The sequence below is a fragment of the Pimephales promelas genome, chromosome 1 (assembly GCF_988280905.1).
Source record: "Pimephales promelas chromosome 1, fPimPro1.hap1.1, whole genome shotgun sequence".
NCBI lineage: Eukaryota > Metazoa > Chordata > Actinopteri > Cypriniformes > Leuciscidae > Pimephales > Pimephales promelas.
In genome coordinates this window covers 29,238,505-29,265,795 of record NC_142769.1, presented here as the reverse complement: position 1 = coordinate 29,265,795, position 27,291 = coordinate 29,238,505, and the positions used below count along the sequence as shown (strand labels likewise).

The 27,291-nt window shown below is 38.5% G+C and overlaps 1 protein-coding gene across 1 annotated transcript in view; it reads left to right on the top strand.

The window, feature by feature from the left end:
* ptprn2 (protein tyrosine phosphatase receptor type N2) overlaps positions 1-27,291 on the top strand; it is a 166,562-nt gene that overhangs the window by 15,193 nt on the left and 124,078 nt on the right. The window contains exons 2-3 of the mRNA XM_039655454.2: positions 3,202-3,252; positions 12,709-12,822. Of these exons, the coding sequence (XP_039511388.2) occupies positions 3,202-3,252; positions 12,709-12,822 (165 nt within the window). The remainder of the gene's footprint in view (positions 1-3,201; positions 3,253-12,708; positions 12,823-27,291) is intronic.

Genomic DNA, 27,291 nt, shown 5'->3' with positions numbered 1-27,291 from the left:
TTCCCTAAAAACATTTTAAACACGTGTGAGGGACCAAGCTGGCAGACATGAGGAGAGACAAAAAATGTATATTTTCAAAAATATAAGATTTTATTTCCAAACACAAAAAATAACTATTTCACAAAAAAAGAAAGTTCTGGGCCCATAAAAGAGGTCAACTAAACAGAACTTAGCTCAGGTAACAGAGGTTGAACAGAACAAAACCGACCTAACTAAACTGAGACATGGGGAAACTTATATAGTGGCTGATCAGGCCATTCTGACACAAAAGGGGTAGAGAAACACATAATATATAAACAAACCAGAGAAATTACAACACATGTCAAACCAATGCTATTGTATATGAACTAAGGACAAAGCAATCAAATAAATCATAACCAAAATATAAATAGCAAAGAAAAAGAACAAAACTCAAAATGTAACACTCTGCCACCCCCATGAAATGGGCATACATGGTGCAGTCCAATTAGCCATTCCCCTACTTAAACAGCTGAGAGTCAGTTGCAAATCCTTTGGCCTGTCATCCAGCCGGAGACCCCCAACAGCAACTCCCCAGAAACTGGTAACTCAAAAGAAAAGGTATTAACTTCACAGAAAGTAACTTAAAGATAATAGACCTGAAATTAGCTGAATTAACCAAATTAACTAAATGTGTGCCAAACAGAAAACCAAGTCAAATAACTAATAAAACTGTTTTTAAAACTAAAATAGGTGTATGTGTCCAGTTATTTATTTTGTATGTAATGTGCTCAAACAAATAAAAGTTACCACCGTGAGTTGAAGTTTCCATGTGTGGCTGCTAGTGCGGCCATCACACACGTAATGTTGTGATTCACCTTATCGCCGGTTGATTTGGTTCAAGGCTTTTTTAGCTTTTTGTTTTATTCCTATGGGAAAAATCATTTGAAAAATATGTTTTGTTTTATTATGCAATACGCAGCTAGTAATTTTCGTGTACAGTACTCCTAAATTAACTGACAGTTGATGTAGACCCAATATCGAGGGAGGGCTCAATTTCTCAAAATTCATGTACCTTGTGGCACACTGCAGACTCATCCAAACACAATTGCCACCGTCTTGCGTCTCATGTATTGTTTGTAGTGAAAATGAGCTCATAGGACTTAAGTATTACTAATACAAAATTCTTGTTGCTAGACCAATTGATTTGTACATGATCTGGACGTTTGTTTTCTTATAGCAAAAGCTTAAATTATATTGTAATATCTTTATTAGATTTATCTTGATAATCTTGTCTGGGTTTATTTTGTCAGAATCACCACAAAAAATAATGATACCTTACAAATAGTCTGTCTAATCATTATACAACAAGTGTGGAATGTGGAAATCTATTGCCAAAGTGTTTCTCTTTAGTGCGCTGTGCCTTGGGAGATTAATTACGTTTCCTTTTAGTCAACCTTAGGATCCAACAAGCACAGGCCGGCCTGCGTGAGTGGACACTGTTCCGAGATAACAAATGGTTTTGTCGACCTGATTTAGGAGTTAGAAGCAGGCAGAACGTGCTTTATCCTGACAGACGTCGGTGTGAGGAACGGGGGTAATTAATATGGAATGCTGATGAGAATTCTGACAAGTTCTAATAAAAGAGGCTGAGTGGTTTGAAAAGACTTGAGTGCCCAGGAGTAATTACTGAGCTTTAAACAGCATGGAGAGCAGAGTTTAGTGTGGGACTGTCACTGTCTTCATGTTTAATAGAATCTTCTCCTGACCCTCCCTCCACCATTGACAGGCCATTTATTACAGCCAGCTTTCTGGTTCAGCATGCCAATAGCTGCACTTCACTTCAACTCTAACATATTTTAGAGATTTTCTGAGTAGATATGAGTTGTTTCGCAGACTTTATTTTTTGGGTCGGCAACAGTGGCATGAACCTTGGCTCTTTTATGAATTATGATTTTTACACTTATGCCGAGGGCATACAGACAGGAAAATAGGAAGACAGATATTAAAGCAAATGTGTTGGTTATAAAGTCATCTCAGAGGCTTGAGAAAGGAGGGAAAAAATGAAACATGTCTCTACTGTGAACAATGTAAGAAATGTGGTTATGAAAAAGGGAAAGACTAAATGAGAGCTCTGATTTCTTTCTCTCTCTCTCTCTCTCTCTCTCTCTCTCTCTCTCTCTCTCTCTCTCTCTCTCTCTCTCTCTCTCTCTCTCTCTCTCTCTCTCTCTCTCTCTCTCTCTCTCTCTCTCTCTCTCTCTCTCTCTCTCTCTCTCTCTCTCTCTCTCTCTCTTAGGGACATTAGTCTTTCCCTTGTGCTTTATCAAAAGACAGCTGCAAAAGAGTCCCTTGGCCATGTGCATGTGTCTAACACACACACATTGGCACATGTACAAAGCTTGGTAATCTTTCCTCTTGTCACCTAAGAGCTCCCTTTCAGTCCTGTCTCCATGGAGACAGCAAACTGTTTTGTGTCACATATCGTTCAGCCTCAGCAGTCTGTGTGTGCGCAACTAATCCTGGCCCTAGAAATGATGTCCACTATAATTACAAAAACTTTTTGTCTTTTTTCGAAAAATAATATAATATCAGAAGTAATTTCTGAATTATTCTTATGTACTCCGCAGATGATTCAGTGGAAGGTGGTGCTTAGTGCTGAATGACACTCTATTGAGGTCAATATGACATCTATATTGCTCAGAAGATCCAAACGGCTTGATATTAATGAGAGTGATGATAAAAAAGTGAAAAAAGTAGTGAATGGATTTTTTTTATAATCATTAATTATAAAACATTATACTTATACAACATTATAATTAATTTAACAGCATTTGCTGATATACAGTTAAACACCATCGGGATTTATTACTAACCTTGGATTTAAGCTTGGCATTTTTTTCTGCATTTTATTACAGCATTACACCAGTAGGTGCCAAGCAGGTGATTTTCTTTATAAGTCAGTCATTGAATCATTTACTCAAACGATTCAGTCAACAACTGTGTCTCATTTGTCAGCAGCATTGATGCGGTCTCAGTTCAGAAAAGTAACCATTATTCCAAAGTAATTTATGACTCGCAAGAAATAATAGTCAATTTTATAATAGTTGCATCTGTAATGAGACATTTCGTTGCTACATTTAGCGCTGATGAAGCAAAATGGATTGAACAAATCTTTTTTACGAATTCCTTCACACTTTTCACTATTTCATTATAATATATATATATATATTTTTTTTTTCACAGGTTGTCTGTTTGAAGATGTGGTATGTGAGTCATATGAAGTCTGCATCAACGGTGAGTCGTAAAAAGATTACATTTTCCACCAAGTATTCTTTTCATTTGAACTGCAAAAAATAGATAAAGTCTCTTCCAAAACGAGCTGTCACATTGTACCTGTTACGAGCTGTCACTCTATTACCTGTTACGAGCTGTCACTCTATTACCTGTTACGAGCTGTCACTCTATTACTCTATTAGCTGCACAGAGTGTAACTATCTTTAATTTTTTTGAATGATCTCATGTTAAGATTATTTTGTCTTATCATACTGACACTTTAAAATGATGCAAATGTCGTTTACATTTTTTTTATGTTTAAAAATGTAAACATAATTGTCGCAAAAATAAAGTTCAGAGATGGAAGTAAATGGTTTGTGTGTGTGAGTACTCAGTGTGCTATTAGTGAGAAGTTAAGTATCAAGTTAATCTAATTTTTATTTTATTTTAACAGTAGCCTATTTATTTGTTTAATACAATCTAATCAAAGTTTATTTTGAAATTATGTTTTAATTAGGTTTAATTGTGAAATCCAACCAGTCATTTTCCAGGCTTATCTGCACTGATGGGATGTAATTGTATTTTGTAAAGCAAGACAGTGCTTCTCATTGAATCTTGGAAATAAGGAAAACTTGAATGAGGATTGATTATGGATGGTATTAGCCTATTGTAGTAATTATAAGCTGGTTTGTCCATTTTATGAAAGGAGGCCAGGCAGTAACTGTGTGACGTCGTGCTTACTGAGAGCGCTTGTAAATCCCCTTTGCGCTTCACTGAAGCAAGAGCCATGAGATACACTGTTTTGATCGACAAATGTTTCACGTCTGATAAATGGATTGGCTCGAACAGGGGCCCACATGGGGACTGAAGGGGGTCTGGGAGGATTCAGCCTCTTTGCTCCCTTAAGGAAGCAGATGAGTTCTTCCTCAGTGACTGGCCAGTCGCTGGTTTAGCAAACGTTTTTATGGCCGCCACATAAACCTTGAGCATGGATGGGATTCTGCCCTAATCCAGTAGCTCTTGAAGGAAGGAGAGAACTTCCAATAACCCCACAGTCTAGGGGTGAAAAGCCTCGAGCTTTGCACCAGCCAGAAAACACATACCATTTATGTATTATTTTATTTATTTGTTCATTTGTCAGGGACCATGCACAGTTCAGGCTCTGTACCAGAGTTAGCTATGCAGCTAATTTACATCTGTGGTCCCTGGGAAAGGTCAATAAAGACAATAGACAAACATTACTCACATAAAAACAAAAGTACAGATATATAATACATGTTATAATAAAGGTCAATGATCATAGTTGAGTCTCCAACAGCCAACTCTTTAAGGACATTTTAAAACTACTGAGACTTGCACAATCTCTAATTTAATGTGGAATTAAGTTCCACATTTCTGCTATGGAAAACGAAAAAGCTGATTGACTGAATTTAGTCTTCCTAAATTGAGTGTAATAGTCAGCTCTTACAGAAGCCCTGGTGACCCTTACATTATCTCTACGAAATGACATACATTGCTTGAGTGGGGGTAGTGCAAGATAATGAATCAATTCATACATCAGGCACATATCAACAAGACTTAGAAAACTGTCAAAGGTTAATCTCCAGCCTTAAAAATAGCAGTTATTTCAGCTGATTTCCAAGCATTGGGAAAAAAACTTTGTTCAATGGATAGGTTTACCAGGTGAACAATTGGAGTACAAAGGATACTTCAGAAATGCACTATCACAAGCAAAAGCATATTTAGCCATAGAGTTCTTAAGTTTGCCTACGATTTTAATTATGGAATATTCTGGTACTTTAGAGATGCTAAACAGTGGAAGATTATAATTTGATGGTGTAATGACCTTCTCTCTTATACCAAAACATTGTGCCAGTTCTTGAACTGAATCTATAAAGTAACTTTTAAACATCTTTGTCTTTAGATAAAATTCCATGTACTTGTAAATAAAGCCAAAGTGGAGCCACAAGTAGCACTGAGCATCCATTTTCCCTGATTCGTTCCAATATCTGAGGCAGGAGGGAGACAGGAGAAAAGGCACAGAGAGGGCAGTGGGGCCAGACGTGGGCCAGCACAGCCTGCTCTTGAAGAAAAACTTCAGACAGTGAGCATTTTCTTGGGACGCAAACAGGTCTACCTGAGCTCTGCAGAATGTCTCCCACAGCAGTAGGGCCGCCTGCGGGTTCTCCTGCTGGAACATTGTGGACATTCTGTCTGTTCCCAAATTTAGGTGACCAGGCGCATGTGCTGCTCTCAATGAGCACAGATTTTGCTGAGCCCAGACCAGGAGGCGTTCCGTCGGCCTGTAAAGGTTTCGGGACCTGACGAGCAGACCAAGTCGTGGTGATTTTTTTATCTGGGGACAGAAACGGCTCAGCGCGTTGTTGACTGCCATCATTTCCAGACAGTTTATGTGTAGCTGCTTCTCCCGTTCTGACCACTGGCCAAAGAACGGTTTGCCCTTGAGATAGAGGCATCCGTGGACACCACCTTCGAGGAAGTCTCCAGGTTTACACCGGACTAGTACCAGTCGATTGCTCTCCAAGGTGTCAGAGCTGTGGTGGTTTTCTGATCGACCTTGAGGCAAAACAGACCGGAGGCCCATGCCCAAAGTGGTGCTGGTGCTTTTAGCCATAACTGCAATGGGCGCATGCGAAGCAGACCCAACTCGCGCACTGATCTGAGGCCATGAGATTTTCTGAAACCTTTTGAGCAGGACTATAGTGGCGCAGTGGAAGGATTTTGTGATATGCTGAATGTTCAGTCTGCGCTTTAGATGCAAAAGCTTGTCCCACAGAAAGATTTTTTTCAGACGGCGCAGTGAGAGCTTCGCTGAAGAGATGAAAATCAGATTATATGAGCCCATCAAGCTGTATTTATAGGTCCAGGCCATGCCTGTCTTGGCGGGGGCCATGACGTAGTGGGTGCGAAGCGCCCCCATTGGATCTGACGTCACCCAAGGTCTCTCCCGATAGGCTGCTGTAGTTGCCGCAGGAAAGTCAATAGGCACGCGAGCCATCTTGCCCATGTCTGCATGCTGCCGCAACGCATTTTACATTAATTCAAAATATCTTCAATATCTTATGGAAAAGTGGTTTTCCCCTAGTGTAAGATATTACGCAGTACGAGAGAACCTCTCATAAAAGAACTTCATACACAAATAACAACAGCACCACTTCAATATTTGTAGTGCTCCTTTATAGGAGTTTGCATTCCTGGTGAGACAAGCATTGATCTGTTGTCATATCTTTATTTCAATTAAAGGGTTACTCCACTTTTTTTGGAAATAGGCTCATTTTACAACTCCCCCAGAGTTAAACAGTTGAGTTTTACCGTTTTCGAATCCATTCAGTCGATTTTCTGATATTCAGAAGAATATCAGTTACCAGACAGTTTCTGGTCTCATTGACTACCAGTATATATTTTTTTCCCACTATGGTAGTCAATGAGACCAGAAACTTTCTGGTTACTGACATTCTTCTAAATATCGAAAATGGTAAAACTCAACTGTTTAACTCTGGGGGAGTTGTAAATTGAGCCTATTTCCAAAAAAGTGGAGTATCCCTTTAATACAATTTTGTAGCAGTCATTTGATTTATTTATAATATTATGTAAATAAATATAAATTTCATGCAGCATGCTGTTTATCTTTAAAGAAATGGTGTGATATAATGTATGCCATCTTTATATCACCCATCGACCGCCCTGATATCAGCATCAACATCTGCCATCAAAGACTCCATATCGTTTGAACACTATGATATTGCATTGCCAATTAGGTATGTAATGTCTTACTAACAATGTTGTATTGGCTTAACTTTCAGTGAGATCTGAAAATGAACTAATTGCCTCAACGAACGAAGGCCTCAGCAAATCCAGATAATCTACTGAATTTGTGGTTCTTAATGTTACAAAAATGGACTCCTCTTCTGTGGTTAGTATCACTGCACGGTGAAATCGATTTTCTGCGGCGATCCGTGTTGTCTATCTGAGACTCATTATAGTATTGGTTTTAACATCTTTGAACAGCTGACTGGGTATCTGAATAATTTTGTTCATTGTGGCTGTTGTCTCTCACACACAACCGCAGCCTCCTGTTCTGTCATTATCTGCCCATCTCATGACTTATACAGCAAACCTCGATTTACCAACAGACAAGAAAAGGAAAAGGAATTCAGGAAAAAAAAAATCTGAATTACTATCGATTTGGTTGCAACGTTGTGTTTCACCTGTTTCATCGATTAGAATAATTGCCTCTGCATTGTCAATGGGAGACATGCTTCACTGCCGCACTCCCATGAGCTCCATTTGCATCCTCATGACCCGCTCTCTTATTGAAACAACCATCAAGGAGGAAGTCATGAGTTATTGTTATTTGTGAATCTTTGGCTATATTACAGCAATTCATTTCAGATCCTCGTGCATCTTGAGACAGCAGCTCGGTTGAATATGGGTTTAATGTGATGGGATAAGAATCATAACTTGAGAGGAGGACAGGAGACATTTCAATAGTTTTATATTTTATCCATTAAACGGTAAAGCAGATCCAATGTCCTCAAATGACTGGAAAGGCAAAGACAAGGTTAAACACACTTTGTACTGAAATATTGTTATGTCTCTTCCAAAAAGAAGCTTTATAATGTGTACTCATGAGGAAATGGAAGATACAGTATGAGAAAAGAAAGCCTTTTAGCAAGTCTGGTGTCGACAATTTACTTTTAATGGCACTGCCTCAAAAAAGAAAAAATCTTCGATAAGAGAGAGAAGTTTACTGTAATATCTCACTTTTCTCTGTTCTGCCTTCACCAAATGCACTGACAGACTACATAGATATATTGTATGTATGTGCACAGAAGTGTGACATAGTTGAATATAAGTTTTCTAGTTACTATGCATTTGCATTTTTCCTACAGTTTGTTTCAGTTCAGTAGTTTCAGCGAATTGTTTAAAATGCCATCTGCTTTCTTGCTGTAAGGAAGTAGCAGACTCAAGTGGATCCATTTGCATGATTCACCCTGGCGCGGCCCAGATACGCTACAAGTCATTGAACCTGCTGCAATCTGGTTGCAGCCGTTGATAGCTTTATTTCTGTTCCTTAGATTTTTTTAACTTATGAACTATGCTTTCAACTGCGTCTGTAGGAACCTTTCGTGCCTTCACTATCTTTTTGTATCCTGTTACTTGTTTGTGAAAGGCAATGATATCTTCTCTTTACTTTTTGGACCATTCTTTTGACTTAGCCATATTTCTAACATACAGTCAAACGTGACAATAAACCTAACCAGTTCAGATATTTAATGTGTTCTAGCTCAAAAAAACCTGGTGCAGCTAATAAAGCCCTTGATTACTTGCCTCAGCTTAAGCCTAGTTCACACTACAGGATATTAAGCCCGATTTATGCCCGATTTGCAAATCGTTGAGCTCGCCGACAGGTCAGGGTGTTATCGCGTGCAAATCGCGGGGGATTAGCGTACGATGAACGCTTGCCATTAATATGAAAGAGCCAACAACGCAGCGAAAACGCTCGCAGCCTGCTAGATATCCAGAGCCGCCTCGCGACTCAACCTCAGTGATGTCATGAGTACAGCCAATCATAGCAACCAATCATTCTCTTTTTTTTTTTTGCATTTTTTTCAGCGCGGATAGTTGCGCAAACAGTGTGCAGCACTAGTTTCTGTCTGACATCCATATTCGTGTGTTGTGTTCTCTTCTGCGCTGGGTATTGGCGCACATGCTGTTTCGCGTCATTTCTGGTTCGTTTTATTGCTGGTTTTTCGTGACAAAATGTGGTTTGTAGACAAGATAGAATCGTTGGGTGACAGAGTTGTCAACTCGTTATTTATTTGATTATTTTCAGGATTTAGACCATACCATAGTACTGAAACAGCTCTCATTAGAGTCAAAAATTATTTGCTCTTATCCGATCGTGGTTGTACAGTATCTGTAGTGAGTTACCTCCTGTTGTGGATCAATCACGTTGTGTTGTGTGGTGTGAACAGCTAAACAACTTGAACACTCCTGATTTCACTGAGAGCAAGTCATGTAGTGTGAACCGCACAGTTCAGCCCGACGTTTTAAAATCATGTAGTGTGAACAAGGCTTTAGGTGTGCCTGAGGGATTGTATTCAAGGGGTTTAAAGGGTTAGTTTATCCAAAAATGAAAATTAAGTCATGAATTACTCATCCCCATGCTGTACCAACCCTGTAAGACCTTCATTCATCTTCAGAACACAAATGAAGATATTTTTGATTAAATTTGAGAGGATCACTGCTACATAGGCTGCCCTCAAGAGATTTCCACAACGCATGCGCGAGATCTGAAGTAGTTGAAGGAGATCGCAATTCTCGCGCATGCATCGTGGTAATCTCTTGAACTCTCGTCTCAGGTCTGCAAGGAAGAAAAGGAATAGTCGAATAAAGTCGTTATTTTTGTTTGTTTTTTCACACAAGCATTCTCGTCGCTTAAACTTATCGTTGAGCCACTGTAGTCACATGGAATATTTAAACATTTTCTTCAATGACTTTCTGGATCGTCAAGTTTCGATCCCTTAGGCAGCCTATATAGCAGTGATCCTGCTCTCAAATTTAATCAAAAATATCTTCAGTTGTGTTCCAAAGACGAACGAAGGTCTTACGGGGTTGGTACAGCATAGGGGTGAGGAATTAATTACTTAATTTTCACTTTTGGGTGAACTAACCATTTAATATTTTTGATACAGCAGAAGTTAATTTAAGAATTGTTTTATTTGCACAGACGTGTTCTTCAGTATGCAACAAGATCACAATGTAGCTATATGCCCCCACTCATTGACACACCCAAATTAACCAAAAACAGGTAGAATATACAAAGTAAAAGGTAGAATCACATGCTTATCCACTTTTGTTGTGTATCTATTGACATGCCCTTGTGGGCTGCTTTATGTTGGTAAAGCGACAACTAAAAACCTGAATCAGAAAAAATGATGACAAATCATCAGTCGCAAGGCATTTCAATTCTGCGAGTCATGATGTCAATGTCAATATGCTCAAATTGGTTATATTGTGATCTTGTTGCACACTGAAGAAGGCACGTGCCGAAACGCGTTTGTGCAAATAAAACAATTTATGAGTGCGGCCTCTCTCCTGTTTTATGTATTAACTGGTATTTCTCACCATATTATTTTAACGTATTGTCATAATTATAACACACATTTGTTAGTAGCGCAAATATTTTTTACCATTTAAGGCACTTTGTTATACTTTTAGTTATTTACCTAGTGTGGCTAATGAGTCTCACACATTCTCAGAAAATAGACCTCCTATAACTGTATATATCATTATATTATATATACTAATTTAAGCCATCATCTTGAATAATGGATGTAGACCGTATTTACAGCTCATATAGACCATTTGTTGAACATGTTCATTTCCTATTCATCATCCTATATATAGGATGGCTGTGCTGTGAACTTGCAACAGGAGTGTAACAGTCTCCCTTTTTGCTTGTTAAGTCTCCTCCTTGTGGTAGATCACAAGAATTACAGCACATTAAGGTTTTAGTATTGAATTACATGTTGTCATGTTTAACACTGTGTGAGAGAGAAATATATATATTTTTCTTTATATAAGTCTGATACTTTGTCAAAAACTGAAGTACTAACTTTGTGTTTTTACATTATCATTTATTTCTTTGAAATATTTAACAGTCATTTTCAGTAACATACTAAGCAGTTTCAGAAATGCTGATGATTTGAATGTAATTGTGATTTAATTGTGTATAAGGTCAGTGTGGCCAGACATTTGTCTCTCTGTGGCCAGATATTTGATCAAATGACAGAGGAAGATTGAGTGATCCAAACCTTCTCTGAATAAGGTCAAATGTTGTGAAATGTCAATCTATATTATTCATTTTCACTTCAGCTCTGATCTTTCAAAAGACATAATGGCCACAATATGATCATAGAGCGGTCTAGGATTTTGTTGACGACGGACCGGCCAGGGGTCTCAGAGATGTTATTAAGCAGTATAAAAGAGCATTTTGCAAATGAGTGACAAAGTGCAGAGTTCTAAAAGCATATCATTTACCACCTAGAGGGAAGCAAATTTATCATGTTTGATATATCAGACTGGCTGATAGATTTTATATAACCACTCAGTCTATTTCCCCAAGGCTCTGTTTTATAGTTGTACAGTGTAGAGCTCGAGGAATTGTGGGAGAGAAGCAAGCGCAGCCGAGTCTATATTTGAGTGCAATGACTGTAATTAGAGTGTGATTATTCCCGGAGACGGCTAGAAAAAAAAAAAAAAAACAGCCGACAGTGAGGGAGGTTGCTATGGAAACCGACACGGAGGCAGTGAAAAGGTCCGTTCGCTGGTAGTTATGTCATGTATCTGGTGTGTATGTAAAAAGTTTGGACGTGGCAGGTTTCAAGTCAAAGAGTAGGATGTTTTGCTTGCGTTAACCGAAGCTGCTTCTGAAGACTAAAGCTTTATTTGTCTCGATTTAAATTGAGTTTGGTTCCTCTCATTGCATTTAATTATTTTTGTTGCTCTTATTCTCGCTTACTCTTCCCTATTGTGTTCTAACATGCTCATGTTCACATATTAGACAAATACCATTCTGCTAAAGACCCGCATGAATCCCATAATATAGGCTACTAAAAGTGAGCCATTCTGGAATTTTCAATGGCAGAATTATTTGCAATAAAACAAGACAGATTGAATTGACCGTCTGACAGAGTTCATCGCGTCATGGCGCACTTATATATATATATATATATATATATATATATATATATATATATATATATATATATATATATATATATATATATATATATATAAAATCGCTTTTACATGGCGAAGGAACACTTGTGGTCATTAGTATTCCTTGTGAGGACCACGGCTATACCCTGCATCCTCCCTGTTCGCCCAGATAGCCATTGAATTATGAAGCCAATCTGAGCCATGGTTTGGGTTGCCTAGCAACAGACTATTGAGTGGCACTGGGTCCCTGGTGATGGGGAGATAAACAAGGGGCCAGATAATGTGTGTGTCTCTATATAGGTGCGTTACCTGATGGTCTGTGTGCTTATCTTGAAAGTGTCAAGAAAGAAAGAAAGAAAGAGAAAGAAAGAAAGAAAATTCCCTAAACCCCAGTGGTTGTTATGACTTATGATAAATAAACGCATGGCCCTTCAAGCCTAACATGGGTGGGCAGGTTTTCTGTTATAATTGTCACTATCACAATCTAGAGGAACATCACTGCATTATACAGACTTTGCATATTTATTTTGCAGACATTTAATTTAATTTTGCTCAATAAATCATTTATTGTGATTGTCATACCTGATTTTTTGATATTTGCACAACATTATGTATTTTATGAGGGTGGTTATGCATACTGTATGGTGGTTATACATACTGTATATTATTATTATAGATGGTGATAAATGTACATGATGTGGTTGTAAGAGGTGTGTATTTATTTTGCAGATCGGCTGTTTGGTGGGTGTCAGAGTTATTTGGGGTCAGTTCCCTACACTTACGACGTGACTCCAGCAGCTGTGAAGCGTTTGAGGAATGCTCTTCAGAAGTTGGCCCACAGAGGTATCACTTCTCTTTTTTTTACCTGCCTGTTTTTGTTAACCTTTCTACCAGCACTCTTGTGTGCTTATCACATATCTCATTTAATTGTTTTCTTTTCCACAGTGTAAGATACATTTCACTGTTGAAATTGTTTATGTATTCAGTCCATTGTCTGTTTTTTTTAATTACACATCTCATTGTTTACCAGCTTCCCTGACTTTTTAATTATTCAGTTCTTATCGCCTGGCAGTAACTTTTTAGGCTGTTAACCTTTTTTTTAGATCTGACATTGGCTTGTTGACTTTTTATCTCACTTCACCTGTTTATTTACTACCAATGACCTTTTTTGCCTTTTTATCTACTGTAACAAAACCGTGAAGTACATGAAAACATTTATATCTTATAAATACTTAGACTACCATTGAAAAGTTTGGGGCCAGTAAGATTCATTGTTACAGAAGATTTATATTTAAAATAAATGTTTTTTTGAAATTCCTATTTATCAAAAGTCCTGGAAAACATTTTATCACAGTTTGTACAAAAATATTAAGCAGCACAACATTGATAATAATAAGAAATGTTTCTTGAGCGTCAAATTAGCATATTAGACTGATCATGTGACACTGAATACTGGAGTAAATTTAGCCTTGACATCATAGAAATAAATGACATTTCAAAGAGAAAACAGCTATTTTAAAATATAACGATATTTCACAGTATTACTGTTTTAACTGACCAAAATTTTTATCAAATAAATCGCCTTTGTTATGACTGTAAGCTCGGTTCCCTGAAGAGGGAACGAGACACTGCGTCGATTTGACGCTAAGGGAATGCTTTGCGTGATGATGTCTTGAAGCACATGTAAAATCAGTCCAATGGTGTGGAGGAACATCAGAGGCGGGTGACACCATAAATCAGGAAACTATAAAGCCTGCCCAAACATAGCATCATAGCATCAAACTAGCTTCTTAAGGTCTGAGCAAGACGTTGTCTTTCAAGGGAATTCATGTTGCGTCGATTGACGCTAAGGGAATGTCTATACCAATGCCACCATAGCGAGAAGTGTTTGTCCGGTGTGAAATCATAAGAGCAGCATGAAAGCACCCAAGACCCTGGTGTAGAGTTCAAGTCCAACGAATAAAATCTGGCGAATGCATGCGGTGAGGACCTCTCCAGAACTGTACCAACCGGGCAGTTAACTGGGTCCAAGTGATGGTCTCTACACCATGAAGTGAAAACTCTTCATTCCAAGGCATAAAGTTTCCTTTAGTACTGGATTGTAGAATGGTCTCTACAACCTTGGTTGAGAGACCTGGCCCTATGAGCTGGGCCCCCTCAGAAGCCAAGCCCACTGGTTCCACAGTTTGGTTAGAGCCCTCTGCTTGGGACAGAAGGTCCCTTCTGACGGGAAGCTCCAGTGGAGGCCTGTCGAGGAGAGACACTAAATTGAGGAACCAAACTCGGGCCCAGCCAACGTGGGGAGCAGAGCAATCCGGGGAAAAGCATACAAACGTAGCCTTGGCCAGGTCAGTACCATCGCGTCCAGTCCGGGAGTAGCTGGGTGCGTGAGGGAGAACCAGAGTGGACAGGGAGGCGTCTTCTGAGGCGCAAACAGATCCACTTGTGCCTGTCCGAACACCCTCCATCACCCGGGCCTCAGCCCCTGTCTCAACATGATGTCTGCTTCAGTATTCTGGGCCCCAGGGATGTAAGCTGCTCTGAGTGACAGCAGCTTCCCCTGAGACCGCAGGAGAATTTGTTGATTTATATAGGCGACCACCGATGTGTTGTCTGTGTGGACCAGCTCTTTCATGTGGGCGAGGATGATATCTCAATGCCAAACCGCCAACTGATGTGACTGAGCTAGAATCAACCAACCGTCATGTAGTTCATGATGTGAATACCCTGCAGACGCAGTGGTGCCAGAGCTGCATCTACGCATTTTGTAAAAGTGCGGGGTGATAGTGCTTGGCCAATTGGAAGAACAAATGGAAGATATCGGTATGAATTGCCCCCAAAAGCAAACCTCAGGAACTTTCTGTGATATGGAAGAATGGAAATGTGGAAGTATGCGTCCTTGAGATCTATCGTGACAAACCAATCCTCCAACCTGATCTGTGGCATGATTTGTCTCAGTGTTAACATTTTGAACTTTAGCTGGATGACTTTAGCTTCTTTGGAACTATTAAATACTGACTGTAAAACCTGGTATCCCTACTGGACTGAGGTACATGTTCTATAGCTCCTTTCTACAACAGGGTTTTCACTTCTAGTTCCATTACCAGAATTGCTCGAGGCCTACCACAGTGGATAGGACCCCTATAAACCTGGGCGGGTGAGACCTGAACTGTATTTGATGATTCTTTTCTATGATCTGCAGGACCCTACGAGAAATATTTGTCAGTCGGTTCCACGCTGTCAAACATTCTATTAGAGGTACCAGCCTCTCGATACAGGTTTCTGGATTTAGTTGTTGTTGAGCAGTCAACCCGTCACCATGTAATGGCGAACCAGCAGGGAATGACTGAACTGACTGCTCTGGGAGGAGGCAGGCATCGAAAGACCAATACTTTTCCAGGTGGATCCTGAGATATGTGCTCGTCGGAGACCACTGTGCCCTGAAGCACATGAGATGAACGAACACTTTAAATGAACGAAATGACTCGTTCATTTTAATGAACGAGATCGAACAAGCGAGTCAGTAAAATGATCCGAACTTCCCATCACAGTGTGACATCAAGTGACAGTCTGTGGTGTCAGTCTTGTTTAGGCCAATAACTGAAAAGGTTCACTCAGCATCCGAATTTGAGTGTGGCAGGCTCAACACAATCTGGACAACCTTTGATAATTTGGGGATGAAATGCCACTTAATTGCGTGATTTGCCAAAACGTAATTTGTAGCATGAGCCTATTTTTATTGAGCAATTAACAAACCCACATAATTAACGCACGTCTGACAACGTTTGCAACGTTGCGGCCTCCACACAGCCAGCAGAATCTTTCTGTCTCAACCACAGCCAGTTGCTGCTCCTTTCTGCTGCTTCAGATAAGTTCTTTACTGTGCGACACAACTCTTGGCCACTGAATCCGACATCTCTGAGGAACCGGGTTGTAGAGTGTGCCACAAATCCTCGACAACCCACTTCCACTGGATAAACCTGGACTCTCCATCCTCGCTGTTCTGCTTCAGTGGCCAGTTGAGCATACCGCAGTTTCTTCCTCTCATATGCCTCATCTACCGCATCCTCCCATGGCACTGTTAACTTTATCAGTTGAATAATGAGTGCTGATCTAGACCAAAAAGCAATATCTGGTTGTAGGTTAGTGGTGGCAATCTCAGGTGGAAAAATAAGCCGTTGATCAAGATCAGCCAGCATCTTCCAGTCCCTAGCCAATTGTCCTGGGCGAGAATTGGTGTTAACACCTTTTCTTGGTGGTTGCTCACCTGGGTGGAGGAATATTGTCTTTTGAGTGTAATGTTTTGCTAGAACAGGTGGCAACTTATTGGTCATGCTACGCTTACCTTCCAATGCTAAAGCCAAACATCACAGTACTTGGTCATGGCGCCAAGTAAACCGACCTTGGCTAAGAGCCACCTTACATCCTGTCAAAATGTGCCTTAATGTGGCAGGTGATGAACACAAAGGACTAAATGCTGGCCAGAATTATGAAAATCTTCCAAACTTCACTGACAGCAGTTTCTGGTTTTGTCAATGTTCTTAGCTAGTAAGTTTTATTTATATAAGTAGACCGTATATAGACCTCGGTAGAACCGTGTCACAATCAGTTGCAGAGTTCGTCAATTCAAGTCAAAGCTGACACACAGCCTAACGTGCACTCATCTTTTGTGGCACGATGTTGCTGTCTGTCACATGGACAGATGAAAGAGAGTGGGATGAAAGGATGAGACTGAGCACTCATCCACTGCTCAGGGGCTTGGAATTGGACATCTGAGGGCTTTCGTGACAGAAAGGTTTCTGTAATACAATGTGTTAGCAGGACTAGAATGTACTATCACTGATAGAGGAGAACTTCTGCAGAGATGTGAGTCTTAATCTGTTCAAGCTGAACATATTGTTTGAACAGACCTCTGATATACACACACCAAACTCTGGGTACTTACTGTGTTAGAAGTGTTGAATGTGTTGCAGCTTTGCTAGAATCTGGTTTCACCACAAACATATTGTGTTTAAGTAAAAAGCTTAGTAACACTGAAGTGATTTTGACGCTCAATGGGCTGATCAGTGGGTGTTTGTGTGTTTCACTCTCAACTGTTTATCTAAACCAGTTCATTGCAGACTATTTCCTTTTAAGCTCTTTCAATTCATAGCCAAACAATACATTATATATGTTACATAATTTACATACAAACTATACTCACCCTATAATAATTACCTCTGGTTTCACAGACAAGGCTTAAGCTAGTCCCAGACTAAAATGCAAGGTTGAGCTGTTTTTTAATGCCATATTTTCGTTCTAAGGCAGTTTATAGAAGCTACTTAAATGTCCTAATTGAGCAACGGTCGGATGCTGGCTTAATCTAAGTCCTAGACTTTCAGTCAATCATTTGTAATTTTAATTCAGAGCATTCAAATTCAATTCAGAGAGTACAAACAACTAAAATAATACAATTTACAAAACATTTTATATGAAATAGATCTGTTAAACTCATTGGTAAAAGGAATGGATAGCTCACCTAAAAGATGATAATCCTGTCATTATTTGCTCACCGTCACATCCTTCCAGAACCGTATGACACAAGATATTTTGAAGAAAATTGGGGTCCAAAACAACATGGGACCTGACTGAATAATTTTTTTTTTAAACCATTCTTCAAAATATATTTTTATGTTTTGCAGAAGAAAGAAAGTCTTACAGGTTTGGAAAAACATGAGGATGATTTGGTGGGGTGTAAATAAGAACACCAGCTCATGCTCTGCTTTTTTTTTAGCGCAGTTTTTATTCAAAGCAGCTTTTTGTGACGCCAATCAGAAAACAGGTCTTATTGTTGTCAATTTCCAGCATAGCCATTTGGGGGCAGCATGCTCCATTCTGTCTGTCTCTGTGAAGGATCTGAGCTGTTAATAGGCTGCAGAGGCTTGCTCCCAGCTTGATCTTTTCAAACAGCCATAAATGAGAGTTGAAAAGCGTGGAAGGCACGCAACCATCTTTGGGTAAATTACCAACATGGTAATGAATATTAGAGAGCCAGAGAGATGGCCGACTCCAATTACCCAAGCCAAATAAAGAGAGAGGGATCAGGAGGATGAGATGCTGTGTTCAGCTTCCTCTCTCTCTCTCTCTCTCTCTCTCTCTCTCTCTCTCTCTCTCTCTCTCTCTCTCTCTCTCTCTCTCTCTCTCTCTCTCTCTCCTTTTTTTTTCTTTTTGGATGCAGATGGTGTCTGAAACCTTGGCTTTTGATTGACGGGCCGTGTTGCAGTGTTTTTATTTTAATTTCAGAGCGCTTTGCGAGGGAGATCTCAGACTTCTTTAGATGTTCCTCTTTGTGCTTTCGTGTGTGAATGAACGGCTGTGTTGTGCGCATGTTTTATGTTTTTGTGAATCCGTCTATGAAATTATGCCCAATTCAGCAGGCAGATGACAAATGTGTGAACCATTAAATGTCTGCAGTTATCTTGTTCTCTGATCCGTGTGCATTTGTATGTGTATCTTTTGAGATAATTTTTGTGTGTTTGAGATAACTGATCACATTCGCCTTGCAACCATCACATTACACTCCGTCATACTTAAGGAACCCTTTACTAGACAAACATCCTTCCACGTTTGTCCTCACAGGAGAGATGTAGATAGGCAGATAGATGTTGAGAACGTCAATGCCATCGACTCGCAATTCTCTTTATCAAGCGTTTAGAGTAGCTGTAGAAATCGTGCAATATGTGGAGCCACCGCCGCACACCCTGCACAATGTCATTAGATCGATGCCATTGACCGGATGGCAAGAATGCTCTCTCTTTGTCAGACGGGTCCATTACGGCAACTGACAGCCCTTCCTGCTGTGAGCTGCCCCATATTTCATGCCATTGTCTTTAGAGGTTCTTCAGATTTCCCGGCTCCTGGATTGGAACATTATAGCCTGCTTGTAATGCGTTGTGCCATCTCTTTGATCTTCAACCGTGGTCAGTGTGTCTACAGATAGTGGGAAGTTACAGATTTTCCTGGAGTAGACGGCTATTAGTGAATAGAGAGGGACAGATAGGAGGTGATAGACAGACAGTTTGGGATGGAGCAGCTGGAAGGGAAGGGAATTAAGATTTAATGGCTGAACTCATAAGTGCAGGAACACATAGTGGACAGCTGAAATACCTGAGAAATTATTCTCTGACATAATTTAAAGTTATTTGTTCTTCAAAGTGTACTTTAAAGTGTAAATTGAAACACCACAACCAATTAATGTGTAAATTAAAGTGCTCAATATGTATACATTTAAAAATTTCTGTATTAAAATGCATTAAAATAACATTTATTGGGTTTTTTTCTTCAAAGGTAGCATGTTTTTAACAATAACTGGGTGATGACGTCATAAGAGGGAGCGCGGGCGGTAATGCTGCACTCACTGTGTGTTCGGGTTGTGGGAGAATAAAACGATTTGCGGTACTCCCGCAAACTAGAAATATCTATGAATAAAACATAAAAACGAATACATTTTATTCATCTGTTTCAGAAAAGCAAAAAGAACGACTAAAACAAAATAGAAAAAATTTACAGGCCAGAGTTTCTATTTTATAACATGCAGCGTTGAGCGATGTAGCCAATCACAGACATGTGTTGATTTCTAGGAACGCAAAGTCCAACTGACTTCCCTCACCGTTCAAAACTGACTTTTTGTTCAGTGATGAATTCTGTAACGTTACACTTTGTTTGTTATAATCCTCGAATTATAACAAACAAAGTGTAACATTAGATATTATGAAAGATTCATTGATAATAACAGAGATGTGTGTGATCGCGATTAACTTTTTAGGAATTATTATGGAAACGCACTTTGCGCGGAGTCATGCCAAACCATGCATAACTGTAAGTTTGCCTGCTTGTTTTTATATTATAACACAGTGGTTTGTGTGTTAATGCTTTAATAACAAATCATTTATCAGGAGGATTTATGCTGATGTGTATGGTGGTGACACGTAGGCTTGGAGGTACAGAAAAAAAGGTTTTTTTTTTTTTTTTGCGGGAGCAGGACAAAACATAAATCATAAATCAGATGTACGTACAATACCGATGTCCAGCAATGGATTAAATAGTCAATTATGTTTAATTTGTCGTTTAATGAGATCTAATATGTGTTGATGGCGAGAATTTTCATGTGAAGAAATGCATAGATCCGACGATGATATACATGCACTTTTGTTTATAGTAGCCAGTTCGATGCTATTTTGTGTGTATAAGACAAAAGTGTATGAAGTTATTATAAAAGAAGTATAAAATTATATGTAATCGCAACGGCAAACTTCAGCTGCTGTTATCAGTGTACAGAATGGTTTTAACACAGTTGCCACATGTACACCCAAAGCCGCTGACACCCATATGATGGCTGCAAAGAAGTTTGACAATTAAGGCTTGAACAGGATGTTGGAATGGTTGGTTAACATAATGTCACTTTGATCTAACTTTGTATGTACTGGCAGGGTAACGTTAGAGTAACTTAGTGAGATGTACAAACGCTATGTGTTTACTGATGTATATGTTCTCAGTTTGTAACAATAACCATAACGCGTTGTTCATAATAAACGTGGGATTATGAATTATTTTGAGAATTTCCTACATAGAAAACATGCCGTGATGTACCCTGAGTGTAAACTTTAGCCCACATTCATTGTGAAGCGTGCAAGCAATTTGCAAAGATTAATATAAAGGTTAATAAAATTTTACACTCACTTCTTCTGGAGGTGCAGCAGGAACACAAATTTTTGGTACAGATTCTTTTTTCAAGAGCAGCTTCTTAGCAAAACCTACTTTATACTGACCCTCGTATATAAAGATGTCTGTTGAGAAAATATTCGCGAATCACGCAAACATGTAAGCATTGACGTTGATCATGGGGAATATTCCCTTCAAATACAAAACTCAGCCACTGCGTCTTCAGCAGTGGAAGGGGCGTCCGACTCTATGATGTCACATGGTCGAATGGCTCGATTTTGAGGCTCGGGAAAACATATAAAGAGATTAAAACAAAAAGACACTGGATAGATTTTTATCATTCTATGATAGTTGTGTACAGGGAGTGCCAACACACATTTCAGTACAATCAACTTGAAAAAGTGCATGTACCATTTACAACCAGCACAACTCTTTTCAACATGTTTCTTGAGCAGCAAATCAGCACATTAGAATGATTTCTGAAGAATCATGTGATACTGAAGACTGTAGAAATTATGCTGAAATTCAGATTTGCTATCACAGGAATAAATTGCATTTATGTCTTTTGACAAATAACTGGCCTACAATCCATAAATCTATTTTGCAACCTGTCCTGTACTGTACATGTAGGATGTGTTATTGTATTCAGTCTGTGTTATTTAAAAAAAAAAGTTAATATGCAGACAGGCTTCTTTGTTTATTTTTTCACGTCTTATGCCATGAACCCCACATTTTTAAGATGCAGAATTGAAATAATTGAACTTTGAAAAATGTTTAATCAAGATCCCCGTGTTCTCTTCCACACTAGATAATATACTAACTACATACAGATACTCTTTTTTCCCTCATACATTTTGATTTGACATGACATCTGTTACATTCTTAAATGATTGTTTTTTTTCTCCAGAACAAGGGGGGGGGGGGGGGGTTCAGGTAACACAACACGGGGTGTATGAACAGACACTGCTGCCATGAGATGTGTATAGATGTGTAACATTGCCCTTCAGGCTTACCAGTGACCTCTGGCCCTACCATCATCCCGGAAGAAATTCCATGTTCAGATAGAAACTCAGCGAAGCAAACTGATTCACCTTGACACATGCATTAGAGCTACTTACTCCCATGCCCTACTGAGAGATGAGACATGGGAGAGCAAGAGCGTGAAAGACAGAAGCCACGTTTCCATCCAATTGGTGGTGATGGCGCAGTGGATAAGAAACATGCCTTTGGTGTGAGAGACCCGGGTTCGAATCCACTGTTAGACATCAATGTGCAGTGTTGTGCAAGTTACTTCCAAACTGTAATACATTAGGTATTACTTGTTACTGTTATTTAAAAGTAATTCATTACCTTACAATATTACTGTCCCAGAATTGTAATGCGTTACATTACTCATGTATTACTTTTGAGTTACTTTCACCAAAATAACTAAGTAGAACTTAACTTTTGGGCTGTAACGATATGCAATATGAAACCGAAATCACGATTCGCCACATCCACAAACCTACAGAATCGCGACACACCTCTTCCAACTCCAGCGTTATTCTCCTTACCGTCCAGATCCAATGCTGCCTTATCTTTAAATTAGGCTATTAGTATTATTTGAAGTTAACATTATAAAATACGTAGACCTACACCACAAAACTAGTTGAGGATAAATTATTTAAAATTGGGGAAGTCCAGCATTATGGACATGACATTTGCAGTCAAAACTTGAAATAAAAATTCTCAGAAAATTCATGTATTGAAACGTATATAGGCTACTTCCTTAAAGGACTCCAGACATTAGACAAATATCAGTCTCTTTTTTTATTTTTAATATTAGGGAAAAGACTAAAAAATAGGAGGCAAAATACATTTTTTGTAATTCTGTTAATTACACTGCGCTAATCGGATGAGAAAATGTTGGCTCTCCAGTCTCCATAGAACTTAAAATATTCATTTTATTTTAGTTTTCGTGTTCGCATTTATGAGGAAAAAACGATGTTACAGACATGACCTCTCTGAACTGGCAGTAAAAGACTGCTTTAAAACTTTCACATAGTCTGTTGCCTTTAAGAAGTAAAAGCAGACAATACACTGTAATACAACTGTAATACAAGCCTCACTGAACATGTAACGAGTAAAATATTACTGAAAATTGATTAGTAATGCCTTACACTGCGTTACAGCAAAAAGTAATATGTTACTGTAATGTATTACTTTTGTAATGCGTTACTCCCAACACTGTCCCTGAGCAAGACACAACACCAGTTGCTCCAGAGGCGTCCACTTCATGGAAACCCTTTGGTTGAAGCATGTTTTGTCCACTTACATCTGTCTTTGTTGACACCTGCCATGTGTGTGCAAACAGAGTGGAAATACTGGGCAGAAATGAACTAAAACTACTTCTGCTATGTTTTGTGGTGTGTTGCAACCATAAAATGACCAAAAACATAATGGCAATTCAATTACTTATACGGCAAATAACGTTTCCATCAGTGTTTATCGCATAAGCGATAGTCATGAGTCGATATTCATGAATTTCAATCGATTATTACCGTTTCCATTAGGCATCTTTCATTCAATATCACTTCATTCGGATAAAAACGTGTGGATGGAAACATAGCTAGTGAGAAGGAGAGCACGGGATAGAGGAAAAAATGCATTAGTCACATTTGTGCACTACATTTTTGACATAACACTTAGCTTCTGCTAAAACCCTCCAATCCATAACACCTGGTTGTTTGCGTGCAAGTGAGATGTTCGAACAGCCTTTGGAAATTTGACAAATTTTTAAAATATCCATGTGTGGAATAAAATAGTATAATAGCTTTTAGATGGTCAGTTTGTTTTAGATATTGTGATTTGTGACCTGTAGGTCCAGTATTTTAACATCATTTATTTCACATTGTAACCTCATATTTAACTTTAAAGCTTGAACTGAAAAATGAAAGACAAGGCGAATATTGAACTGGCACACTCTGTGAAAGTATGGTAACTAGCAGTAGAATGAAAACACTGTTGTAAAACTTGCAAGTGTCGTAACAAATAACATGAAAACAAACACAAATAAACAGGAGAACACAAATGAATTACAGTACAGTACAATACAACAGAAATAATAAGGCAACAAATTAGATTTCAGCCCCCACAATGCATGCTGGGAAAGTGCTATACTCTGCCAAGAAATCTTTGGTGTGCTACAAATGTATTTATATGTGGTGTTTATTTAATAGTGTGAGAGAAGCACTTTATCTGACAGATCAGGGTATGAAAAACACATTTGATTGGTACATGATAGCCAGTATGTAAACCCTCCAACTTACTAAGGAAAGAGTCCTATATATTACTTACATTTCTTTTTTGCACACTTTAAAGTTAATTGTAAAACAGGGACCATTGCATTGTCAATTGCAAATAACAAATTCTTGGTAATTTGTAGAATCTTTGGTCATCACTGCAGAAGTGCATGTGTCCTTGTGCATATTTTTATGTATCTGTCTTTTGAAGGAGTTTCACCGTACTCACGGTAAACAAGGTGCCAGACAGATACAACTTGACAACTCAAAAAATAAATAAACTGTCCGCACACTTGAGTCCTTTAAGCAAATTTAATAGCCAAGCTTTTGGTCACAAAACCATCCTCAGGGCAGTGTGCGGACAGTTTATTTATTTTTTATTTATCTGTCTTTAAAACATTTTATCAAACAACCCTGCCAATACAATTCACAATATATAGCAATTACTTGCACTTAATTTTAGCGAATATTATTATTATTTTTAATTCCCCAGAAGTGGTTTTCAGTAAATGTCAACAGCTTCTACAGAGCTCTCGGCTGTTTCCTTTTACATAGAGGGCTCATAAATATCTAATTATTATTAAATAGGCCTATAATTATCTTTCTGCATCTGTTGCTTTGCAGCAAAGTTTACATCATTTGGCATGTGCTTCACTTAAGACAGAAAGATAGTCTTAATCTGACCAGAAGCCCTCCCTTGAGGAATTTCTAATTTCTTTCTGTTTTTGCCATATTCTGGGCAATGATGATGACTGTTGCAGTAGATTGGGTTGTGTTGTTGTGTGTAGGAAGCAAAAGTAGTTTAGATTACCTTTTGTCATAATTGGATAGGGAATATCTCAGATCCTTGGTTGTCAGGATAAGATACTAATAAAGCTTTCAGGGCTTAATGGAAACCAAATATTAGACATTGGCAAATACTAAAATCTGTTAATTAATCATTGGTCTGTAATTGTTAATGGTTTTGTTACTTTTTTTTAAGAACAGGGCGAATGCATGCAGTAACAGGGTTGTACATAAAATATTTTTGGTAAAATGAGTTAATGTCAAACAGTTTTTTTGCTACAGTGAATAAAGACTATACACGGTTTACTGCTTTTTTTCTTTACATGATCGTGTTTATCGGGTGCAATATTATGCACTTATTTTTCATAAATTTCACCTTTATTGCAAGCCGCTTTCTCCTCTGTCATTTGAACGACCGGTGCACATCCTGATTCTACGAAACCACTCCCTCAGAAACAGGCAATGGGCTCAAATTGGTTAGTTGGTGTATTGGCAAAACTATGTAGTGCACGTTGTCTGGAAACTTCACGGCCATTACCTTTACAGGCGAAAGTTGCATGTGCTCCGGTCAAATGTAAATAATGGTGTCAACACTGGGAAATAAAAATAACACACTTTCGATGACATGGCTACAGCTCTCATCTAGAACTCTTCCTCTTCGAAAAAGCCCCCCTTTTTTGTATATTCCAGAGGTAGAATTGATGTAGAATTGATGTAAATTTTAGATTTTTAAAAGACTATATCTCTGCTGACGTTGAACTTTCAGCACAGCAATTTTGCAGATACTGTTCATGCACCAACAGCAACATTACACACTGAAATTGCAATCAACCCGCCCTTTAATCTATTTAAAATGAGCCACTCTTCATGCTAAATTCATTTTATGTTAGATAATAATTTATCAAACAAATCTACTTGATCTCACTACGAAAAAATATTAGATTTGTGCCTCCAATGTTTAAAGTAATGTGAAATGTGCAACCTGACTTAAATTAATTAGATCATGAAGATACTATGGAAATCCAATATAATCCAGGAAAAGCCCACCTGCCCCCCTGTCTAATTTATGCTATTATACGATCACAATAAATTGGGCAATTCATGATGAACAAAATTTAATCAATGTTTGTCAGCTTCACTAATTGGACGGTGGTTCCACATTAACTTATGCACCTATTTGCGTATTGACCTGCACAACCAAATGCAGTCAAAACAAAGATTGAATGGCATGTCTGTTGCTGAATATTTGAAGATCATGGTGTTCTTTTTATAAAAAAGAGAAAAGAAAAGCAGTAGATGTCTAGAACAACCCCCCACCACCATCACCCCACAAACATTTTATTTATTTATTTGATAGGAGAAACATCAATGGCCAGGCTGCTAATTAGTAATAGCACATTATATCAGGCTCCATACAATACCTAATGAGGTGGACCTTTGCTGAGGCAAAACAGTGTAGTGCTTGTGGGTGACAGAAAGGTAACAACATTGTAAGTTTCCGAGAGTAAATTCTGGTGTAACACATAAATGCTTAGCTGTCCTTGTGCTTGCCATTTCTCTTTATGCTGTTCACTTAATATTTATACAGTGTTTTCTTTTAGTCAGAGATTTGAAAATAATGTTTGAAAATAATTATAAAATAATGTTTCAGTGTTATATTAATCCTCAAAAAGGTGCAGTATATCTAATGTGACATTCTCTCTTCTTCATTCAACATGCTATGAAGTGATGTATAGAATCCACAGATGGTGGCAGATGATATTTAACTGAAAGCCAGCTAAGCTGAGCCCCCACTGTAAGGCTCTGTCTTTTGCCTTTTTTAGAGTTATATGTAAATAAAAGAATTGTATTGTTCAGTCCCCCCTTCTCAACCCATCAGGTATTCAAGAAAACAGATTAACAGAACTGAGTGTTGGAGGCTGTTAGAAGGCTAAACAGGTCACATCTATAGGGGCTTAAGGATATCTTATTCAGATCTTTATTCGTTCCTCTGCATCTGTGGCTGGTTAATGGCATTCCTCCCATCCATCCATTTTATCACAGCATATCTGTGTCCCTTAGTGTGGTGAACAATCTCAAGTATGTCTGATTGGGTGACATTTGCATGAAAGCTGATTGAACACGTCTTTAGAATGCACAAGATGGGATTTGTTTGGTGTTTTTCTATTTATCTTTCTCCACCCTGGAATTCAGAAGTGTTATTTTATTGAGACAGTGGGTGTGAGATGGTAGAATATGGATCCTGACCTGATCTGAATGCAGAATTAGATTTGATGTTGACCAGAAGTTTAGTATTTCTCAGAATGTGTGATTTTTGTTTTTTTTTTAAACAAAAAGGCAAATTCGGGTGAATGAGTGAAGTGCTTTCATGAGGTACCTACACAAATTCTTCAGATTTCTGTCTTTAGTCTGCAAGAAAAGATATGGACTAATTAACGCGAATACTTTGAATATCAGCGGAAAGTTATTTAACATTCTGCTGGTGGGCAAAATGAGCAGTAGTGTAGTGGTCTTTGTAGTGTCAGCTATATACTACTTTATGGTT